The sequence below is a fragment of the Crocodylus siamensis genome, chromosome 5 (assembly GCF_052110815.1).
Source record: "Crocodylus siamensis isolate JL-2025a chromosome 5, ASM5211081v1, whole genome shotgun sequence".
NCBI lineage: Eukaryota > Metazoa > Chordata > Crocodylia > Crocodylidae > Crocodylus > Crocodylus siamensis.
In genome coordinates this window covers 77369173-77379395 of record NC_143399.1, presented here as the reverse complement: position 1 = coordinate 77379395, position 10223 = coordinate 77369173, and the positions used below count along the sequence as shown (strand labels likewise).

At 42.3% G+C, this 10223-nt stretch overlaps 1 protein-coding gene across 4 annotated transcripts in view; it reads right to left on the bottom strand.

Annotated features, from left to right (window-relative positions):
- Window positions 1-735: 735 nt before the first annotated feature.
- Window positions 736-10223, bottom strand: part of CEP72 (centrosomal protein 72) — a 46432-nt gene continuing 36944 nt past the window's right edge. For all 4 annotated transcript variants that reach the window (XM_090049237.1, XM_090049239.1, XM_090049238.1 and 1 more), the window contains 2 exons: window positions 10033-10144; window positions 736-2882 (listed from right to left, as the gene is read on the bottom strand). In XM_090049237.1, the coding sequence (XP_089905363.1) occupies window positions 2726-2882; window positions 10033-10144 (269 nt within the window). In that variant the 3' untranslated portion in view covers window positions 736-2725. The remainder of the gene's footprint in view (window positions 2883-10032; window positions 10145-10223) is intronic.

Here is a 10223-nt window from a genome sequence, read left to right as displayed (position 1 = left end):
TGGTCATTTCTTACCAATGTGCATACATTTTTCTCTTAGAACCCTTTTCTCCATGCTGTCTCCATTGTAAAAGGGAATCCCTTTACTTTGAATTCAAGGTATACATATCCCGGAAGGTATAAATTTGTGTGACGAAAAGGTGATGATCTGCTTTCAGTTTCTGTACGCAGGGTCTTAACATTTGTATAGCACCATGCATTTTGATAAATCAGAACTGAAATGGGTCTGTGGCAGGAGAAAGCAGTGCACAGCAAAACTCCATCTTAGTTTAGGAAGGTAAGTTCAGATTACTGTAATCAACAGTCCTGGAAGACAGAACAGACAGTTACTCAAATGGATGCAGAGCCAGAATGCTGGGACAAGCAACTAAAGCATCTATGATGATATATGGTGACAGTAAAGTAGCAGGACTTTGGTTTAGAAATATACGTTTGCTTTCAGAAATACTCCTTGGATCAACTGAGGGGAAAGAACCTCTTCCTAAATTAGAGAGTCTTCCTTGTATCAACCTGTTTTCCTTCTGTTGCTGTAGTCTAAAAAGTCGTCCAATACAATCTGACCTATCCCATTCAAACTAGCACTTAATTTTGCCAGTCATGAATCAGTGACAGCCCACATGACACATGTGATTTGTGAGGCTTTGCTTGCTAATGGACTGCCATCAGCGGAAAAGAGTAAATATATATTTTAGTAAACAAAGCTAAAAGTTTATTTGTAAGTTTCCAAAGAGACCCATATGGCTGCATTCGGGGCATCTGTATATGGAGACAGCTGTACATTATTCAAAATGATTATGTCTTATTACTCTATAATATACAAACAGTACACAAACAAGTATTCTTCAAAAGTGTCAAAAGCTCATGCCCACATTGAAAACAATATCTTGGGTAAGTCTGACATTGTTTTTTGAATGCTCTAACTAAAATAACCCTTTGCTGTTTAAAGTTAAATATGAAATTGTAATGCTTTTTACTTGAAAAACAGCTGTCAGAAAAAGTGACATATTTGCTTTCTGATTTTGAATTCAGCAATTAGCAAGTGAGATCAAATAATCTGATTTTATTAGGAAAAAAACAAGAAAAAAAACTTCAGAAAAACTGAATTAGATTTACAAAAACAGATCAGGCCTGATTCATTTATATTTCTGAAAACAGCTGTTACATAACATCAAAAATCAGACAAGACTGTTTAGCCGCCACTAGATCTACTGATGGAAAAATATCTTGACTGATATAAAACAGTTTTTAAAGCAGTTACTGATTTTTTTTTCTTTTTAGATCTCTCTCCTTCTTCCTTTTACAAATAAAGTACAGTGCAATGGAGACAATTCCACTCAATAATAGTCGCATCCAGGGTTAATTTTTGCCAACATGCATTCTGACCGAAGTCTGTTTTTATTTTAATTTCCAACATCATTTCATGATACATCTTTCCTCCTTCAGTCAAACCCATGAAGGGTGAAAGTGAGTGAACCGTCTTACAAAATTTTGGATTGAAAAATACAAAGAAGAAAACAAAACACCCCACTGCATGCACACACATGCAACTTCAAACTTTTCAACTGATTAGAAGCCCATGAAAATGAGGTGGTCTAAAATATACGCATCCTGGGCATAGCTATGTAGTTATATGCAGGAGCTCATGAAGTACCACTTTATTTTTAGGTTTTCTCTATTTTAGGGTGTTGCAATAAAGATTCACTGTGCAATCATCAAGAGATGTTTTGGGATACATACCAACATGACAGAACAGCATCCTGACATGGGAATAGATTTTCTCCTGCAGCTGTGTCAGGGAGATGAACACGGATTACTGATGCTGAGAGCTGGTCAGTGCCTTCATCAATGATAGCTACAGAAGTCAGGCTTATTACGATGGCTAATAAATGCCACAACAATGGAAGACTGTCTTCCACCATGCTGTCTTTCTGTCCTTGCCCGCTGTAACTCCCTTAGCCAGCTTTTACGCAGCATAAAGTAAAATGCAAGTCGTGGACAATACTGGCTTTTGAGGCCGACACAAAAAAGTTATAGGGAAAAGGTTTGACCATGCTGTTTAAAATAGACTAAATAGCGAAGTTACTGACCTATCATACCTAGGCTAAGGACCCCTATAGATAACTCTTTGTAAATTTTCACCTCTTGTTACAAGTGCTCATCCCAAGCAGCAGAACTGAAAGAGCGTGCTGCAAGCAGTTGTTGCTTCCTTAGCAGCTCAGAAGTTTCTCTCCCCTTTAAACCATGTTTGATGTCATAGCTGACAATCTGTGCAACTGTATCTAGTGCCGAAGTACATATTAATGCTATCTTCCAACTTACATTACAATTATTTTTATAAAATCCCTTAGATGCATACTCCTAAATTAACTTGGCCCCTGGCATTTTGGGTCCGTATTTCAAAGGAGAAATGCTAATTTTACACGCACTCTGCTTTTGGTAGCCTGGTTACTGGACTGAAAGGGCTCAACCAGAACTGGTCTCAACCTGCAACCTGTCATTATGCACAACCATGTTTCTGTAAACCAAACCAAGTCAAAACAAAATGTTCTGGGGAAGCCTCTACTGAAGAATGTTTTTAAAACCAATACATAAATTGGGGGAAAAAATGAAAAGGGAAGGTACCACAGTCTGTAATGGTAGTTGTAAATGTTTGCTTTACACAATTAAATGCACTCATGGGTGTCACCTGTTATAAATCATTTACAACAAACTTCCTTGTATTGTCACTAGCACCTGTTGTTGTCTGTGTTGCTATGAGGAAATTTATCCATTGTTTTTTTTAGCTGATTGTAGCTCCAGTGTAGCTGTTCGACTTCAGACTTGTGTTGTATACGTGTCTCTGCCAATTCTTGTAGGAGATGTTCATTAGTAGAAACCAAAGTTCTGCAAAAAATCAGTCCAAAGAACTAATTTTGCATATTATTTCAACAGCTTTAACATAGTATTTTTATTTCTTTTCACATTTTCTTTCCAGTATTTTTTGTCCTTGCCTGATCAAACTATTATAAACCAACCTCTTTGCTTTGAACGAGTAAAAGAAGGCAGATATTAAAGACAAACGCAAGTATTTTATAACAAATATTACTTACTGGAAAGCTTTTTCCTGTTACCACATTAGTACATTTCAAGTACACGTGGTCTCCCCACAAAACCACTGTACTTCATTGAACAACATCCTTAGATAGTGTACAAATGATGTTAGGTACTAGTTTTTAGCTACTGAAACCACAAGACAAGCTTCTTACAGATGTAAAAAACCAAAAGCCTAGTGCTTTACTTTAAATACCACATACTCCCACACCAAGCTCAGCACATGCCCAGAAGAGGCATCATGTTAGTTGGACCTGGCTTGCCCAATGTCTGTATGGATCAGGTGCTTTAGCAGGGCTTTTTTGGCACTTTTATCTAATAGCTAATTGAATCGGCTTTAGCTGAAAGTGCCAAAAAGCCCTGCTGAAGTGCCCTGTCTATACAGATGCTGCAGAGCTGGGTCAAATGAATATGCTGCTTCTTCTGGTAAAGCATGGGTTTTTTTCCCCCCATTCATCTGTCAACAGCCATAGTTATCTGTTGTATTGATTTTGAGATCCTTATATAATGAATTGCTATCATATGGATGTATTACATGTATCATGTCATCTTGTTGTTTTGTAGCCCTTCTTCCTTTTAGAGGTATCATGGTACCTTGTAGAGAGGTACAAAAGCAAGGTTTTCACTCTTCCAAACCAAAGCTGGGCTTTTTTTTCAGATAAAAAAATCCAATCTACCCTATCCAATCCTGACTGAGGTTTTTGCCCCTAATTTTGGCCCATTGCCAGACTTAGTTAAAAGGAGAATACCTATAGCAGTCTTTACTTGAAGTGTTCTGAGTGAGAAATAGCTGTCTCAGGGATTTACTGACATTGATCCTAAGTCATGCAGAAAAATAAAGTTTGCAATTTGGCCAAAATTTTTAGACTTATCACAGTGTTCTAAAAATGAGGCACAGATCTCACCTCAAATAGAGTAGGAGACTGCAGCTTACTGAAGCACAAAACACAGTAAAGAAGTTTAATTTGTCCTTCTTATGTGCAAACAGATAAATAATGATATAAATGATGGAAACATATATTTCCTTCTAGTAGGCTGAATGCATTTTAAAAAGAACATACAAAACTGTTGAATATACAAAATGTTTCCAAGAAAACTTCTCAGGTGGGCTCCAGGAAAGGTAACAACTCTGTATGTGGTCTGGAAGAATAGGTAAGGCCCAAATGTGACCTCCTTTCCAATGCTCTGGTTCCTATCTTGCCCTGGAGTTTGTGAAACTGTTTTCTGTTGTCTCTCCAGTAGTTCAGAATGAAAGGAACTTTTGTCTCGTGACAGCTTCTTTGCACATCATTGGAGGAAGAAGCAAATACCTTGGCTTCTCTGTTGTAAAACTTCCTATTGTGAAGATGAAATTCTTTCCTGATAAGTTTGAGACTTGTAAGTTTAGCTTTGACAACTGCTGACTGGTACTGCATTAGCTCTTGGCCACTGACTTTGTTGCACTAGCTCTCACCAATGAGCCTCCTGGAGTCCATGATCCATCTGGTATGAATATATTCTGTCAGATATATTGTCTTTAATACTAGCTTGTATGCAAAATGATTCTGAGAGATGGCCTATTTTAGATTGTTGTACTAGGACACTGAAATTCCTTCATTACCAGAGAAGGCTCAGGTGGCTGGCTAAGAATTTTCAAATCCTTTTGGAGGTGAAATGTGGATGGGAGCCAGGGTTTCCAGTTTCATGGGCATGGTGAAGTTACTTGGCACCATAATAGATGTAAATTGAGGTTAGTCAGTGAGATACTGGTGCCATATCAGGGGGCAGGGACAGTGCCCAAGCCTGTGACTCATCACACCTAGGAGTAGCCAAGACCAAGGATTTCTGTGCTGGAGCGAAAGCTGACACAAGAACCACTGGGCTAGTCCTCTGTGCAAAAAAAATTCTAACTCAGCACTTGCCTGCTTTTAGAAGAAAAGGCAAGCTTAAATGTGCATAGAGACTGATCTTCCTTATGGAAGTTTAAATAGGTAGTCATTTGGCTCAAACTTCTTTATTCAGTTTATAAATTCAGCCACTTAGTGTCCTGGGTACTATTATTAAACATTAGCAGTGCACCATGGGTGGAAGCTTGCAATACCAGAATCTTGGGGTGCCTATAGACATGCGAGGAGGCTGCTCTGACATGTAATTACAGTGAGTCAGAGAAGACTCGATTAATTGAGTGTGCAGGAGCATGCCAATCGGCATGCTCCAGAAGCCTCTGCATCTCATGTATCAGCGTCCCCATACTTCAGAATGATGGAGGGAGTGCTTTTAACTACAGCTCATTCGACAAGCTTCAGATAAAGTGCTCCCATCAACATTTTGAAGCATGGGGACACTGATACACAAGATGCTGCAAATTAGAGCCACTCTAATTAAAGCGCCCCCCCACTGTGCATGTGTAAAAATGCCCTTAATATCTATTCTGCAAGGTAACAAGAGTACTTCAGCTTCTATTTCCAACAACCTAACACAAGCACTCTTATTTACTAAGGAAAAGAATCAGTGCAAGTCACTGTGCTTTAAAATATTAACACTCAAGCAATGGACAAATTAAAATATTTATGCTTTTCAAAAATATGTCTATATTCTCTTTTAACACCTCCACCTAGCCTGCAGAAAAAAGCAGTCTCCTCTCCGAAATGGAACAGGGGGTGCCAAAACTGTTGCTTAGCAACCCATTTGCTCAGATATTTCTTTCTCTTGCTTTCATCAGGAGAGCCAGCCTTAATTTCTTCTTTTTAGTTAGTGGCTTTAAGTAAAAGCAATGTTTGGCTTTCTTTTTCCAGGAGGTATGTATTCAGAGAAATCTGAAAAGCAGCAACGTCATTCCCCTTCACCTCTGTAAATTGCTTCAAGACAGACCGTTTGGAAATTCAGTCCAGGAAGGTACTTCAGTTAGTGGCTGTTACGTAGGCCCAAAGTCCTGCTATTCGTACGGGTTGAAATTCTACATTCTCTGGGCCCAATTCAGCCTAATGTTGCAGGGGCTACACTTGCATTAAAATACTGTGTTATGCTGGTGTTAAACTGAGGAAACATGGAAAATTCAGGCCCTGTGTCTTTCTTCTTTCCTTCTCAATTTGTAGCTGCTTGTTACCTCCCTGGATTGTGGAGCAGAAAAGATGTCATGCAGCTACCATAAGGATGGTAAGTTATCCAAGCTGCAACAGAGTGTGAGCATGTTCAGTTTAAAGCTGGGGGAAAAGGGAAGCTAAATCTTGATGCCAGTTTACAGTGTCACAGAAAGGCAGGGGGATGGCTAAAAAGATCTGTTGCTAAGCAATGTCCTGAGTCCCTTTGCCACCTTAAAAAAGACTGCAGATCAATGGGTAAATGATCAGCTAACAGAATTCCCATTACATTCATTAAAAAACAGAAATGTAAAGATCTACTATTTATACATTATAAATCTGATGAGTATTTTCCACTAGTAGTAAGCACTTAACTGAAAAACTGGTAAAATCTGTGATAGGCCCTAGCTGAGTGGTCTCTGTTGGCCACTTGGCATCCTGCTTTCAGGAAAACCAGAACCTGCACAGAGTCCAGATTCTTCCTTTGCCTGGGAGTTTTCAGGACATTCACAAGTACAGATCTACTATCTAGTACTGGGTGGGCAAAATACGGACCATGGACTGAATTCAGCCCACCAACTGATTGGTTCCAGCCCATAGGGGGCCACTTGCCAACTGATTAGATTTGGCACATGGCTGCCTCTGCAGCGATACGCTTAGAGCCAAACCCCACCCAGGGTAGCCCATGTCATGCTCCAGGCCAAACCCTCTAGCCCAACCATGGCCCGCATGCACACCTTCCGGTGGGGCTGCTTTGGGTGTGGCTGCTGCTTGGCTCCTCATGCCTCTAACAGCAGCTCCTCTTGCTCCTGTTGTGCCACTCCAGCCTGGGAGCAAGCATCAACTGAGCAGCTCCTGCCCCAGCACATAGGGCTCTGGATCCAGCTCCTGGCTGCCTTCTACCCACTCCACCTGCCCAATGTGGGCAGTGAGTGAGTGGAAGGCAGCCAGGAGCTTCAGCTGGGCAGCTCCTGCCTCAGCATGCAACTCCAGGCTGCCTTCCATCTACTTAGTTAAAATCAAGTGTAGGACTGAAGACTAACCTTCACTGCAGAGATGGTACAATGGATGAGTTGGTTCATCTGAAGTCAAACTTGTTAAGTTTGTAAAATGCTTTGGGATCCTCCAGGTTGAAAGATGCCATGTAAGTATACGATGTAATATATTTACAATATATTAATATAGTGTGATATATTATAAGAATTATGAGCATCTCATAAATTTATTTTCCCCTGTTAAGGTAATGCCTTTGGGTCAGCACCCCGGCTCTATTGGGCAAAGTGGGGAAAAAAGATGATCAAGAAACAATATTTTAAAGTTTATAACCTGAGATGGGAAGCCGGCTTTATGGAAGATCTCTATTTTACAAATAAAGGCCACAGACAAATACTACATATGTACCATTAAATACACTCTTGTGCTACAGAAGTCAAGGAGACATTCATGCCCCCTGTAACACAAAAATGAAGCAAATACTACAAAGATGTTCTTCCATGAAACAGGAACTTCTCTGTAACGTTGTTTTGTAGTGCAAAATATAATATCTGTTCACTGGGGCGGGAAGGGCTCTGCCTGGACCCTAGGTCCCTGGAGCCAGCTAGGGATGAGAGGAAGGAGGAGGGGGCAAGGGGCACATGCAGCAGAGCTTGCCCAGCCCATGCGGGCTGCGGCTGCCCCTGCATGGGGCTGAGCCTTGCCTGGGGAAGCCCATGCTGTGTTCCAGCCCACACCCACTGGTCTAGCCCCAGCCAGTGCACACAGCTTCCACTGGGATTGTTCCTAGTGCAGCTGCTGGTTGGCTCCCCTTGGCTCCCCTCGCCTCCAACAGTGGCTCCTCTTCCTGCTCCTGCTGTGCCACTCTGGGCTGGGAGGAAGCTTCAGTTGGGTGGCTCCTTTCCCAGCATGCATGGCTCTGGATCCAGCTCCTGGCTGCCTTCCCACCCACTCTGCCCACCTGGCACAGGAGGCTGAGTGGGTAGAAGACAGCTGGGTGGCTCCTGCCGCAGTGGGTGAGGCTCTGGCTCCTGGCTGCCTTCTACCCACTTGGCAGCTCACACCAGGTGGGCGCAGTGGGTGGAAGGTAGCCAGGAGCTAGAGCGAAGGCCCTGCATGCTGAAGCTTCCTCCCAGCCCGGAGTGGCGCAGCAGCAGCAGGAGGAGCCACCACTGGAGGCCAGGAGAACAGAGGGGAGCCAAGCAGTAGCTGCACCAGGATCTGCCCTGATGGAAGCTGTGAATGCTGGCCAGGCCTGGCCCAGGAGGAACAGGCTGGATTGCAGCGCAGGCTTCCTTGGGTGGGGCCCCATGCAGAGCACCACAGGGGCAACCACAGCCGCGTTGCCCGGGGATGCTCTGTTGCATTTGTCCCTTTGGCCAGCTCCTTGAACCTACTGCCCAGGCAGCAGCACCCTCCCCCCCCACGCACATGCTCACACCTGCTGTCCCGGGACCCTCACACACTTCACACTGGACAGGGGCTGACCCACGATCCTGGCTTCACCTGCCCTTCTCACTCCTGAACTCCAGCCCAATCTCACATAGGAAGTTTTGGTGAGTTGCTGCAGTGCTGGGTGGTTCTGACCCAGCCCTTAACAACTCATCAAAACTCCCTATAGAGCCCCCAGGCCTATATAATTGTCCACCCCTGATTAGTATCATCTTCTGAAGTTGGCTCAAATGCCCAGGGGCTAGTCTTGAATCCTAAATTCTCTATGCCGCATACACATACTCTTTCCTAGAATCCCATCAAAGGGATGAGACTTCTAATTTGGAGTTTAACACTTTATGAACCACATATAAAATGTAACCAAGTGGACCTGGTTAGACAGGCTTTCCACAGAGTTTCTGAATCTGCAATTAATTTTTACTTAAAACATAAGATACAGGAGATACAGATACTTAAAAAACAACTTTCTGGATACAATATTGAACATCTAGCTTGCCCTCTCCCTTGAGGGTAACAGAGCCAGGTTTGGTTAGTGTCAAGACCCACAGGATTCAAACCTGGACCTTCTATACACACAGGTGGAAGCTCATGCACAGCACCACCAGAGAGCTAAATGCCTGTTCTTGCCCAGCCTGAGCCTTCTGCTAATGCATAATCCTCTGTATAGCTGAAGAGGGAATGGGGGACCAGTGGGATCTGTGCAGATCAATAGACGTCATAAACCCTTGATTCAAGGGCTATAAAACCCTCCAACTTTCTGCAGAGATTTGTCCCAACAATGGTATTGGGTGTGGCTGTCTTGGATTTTCCTGCTTAGGCTTTCCTGGCATCAGTTAATTGCTTCTCCTGACCATGACCTCATCTTGACCCTTAGCTTGGCATTCTGAAATTTAGACTGATATCTGGCTTTCATATTAGCGTCCACTCCAGTAAATCTGTGACAGCCTGAGCCACTAAGACTGACTGCCTGTCCCCTGTTCAACCCTAATTCTTATCTTCAGGTAGTCAGTTTATTATTTATCTTATCTGATTTTGATTGGTTCTACACCTAAGCCAGCCCCTTCACTTGCTATAAAACTCTTCCCCTTTGTTTTTCTCCTGAGAGAAAAAAAATCAACATCTCTCTCAGTCAAAACATATCTTGAGCATATCCATTGCTGGCTAAAGCCCTGTCAGTAAAGCATTCTTTATTGTCCTCTAGGCTCATGGATATGTGACAGGGGCTTTGACAGGATGGTGAATCCATGCTGACAGAGCCATTCAAACCGCAATCCTTTCCATAGCAACAACTATGTGCTCATTTCACAATATCAACCAGAATTCTTAAGATATACACAAAGATTTCCCAAAAGAGCATATCATAAGACAATTAATTTAAACTTTCAATATATGATAAAGAAGAGATCTAGGTTTCTTTCTGGCCAGGACTTACACTTTACCTGTGACTTTCCTGTAACATCTCTATGAGCTGCTGAATCTTATCGTGCTGTTGTAGACGCTCTTTTAGGATGACATTTTCATTTGTTAATTGCTGATTATGACTTTGCAGTTCTGAAAGAGAGAGAATGCATCTTAAAAGGGCCATAATGTAACAATGCGCAGTTAAGCTAAATAGAAATAAGAAATAAAT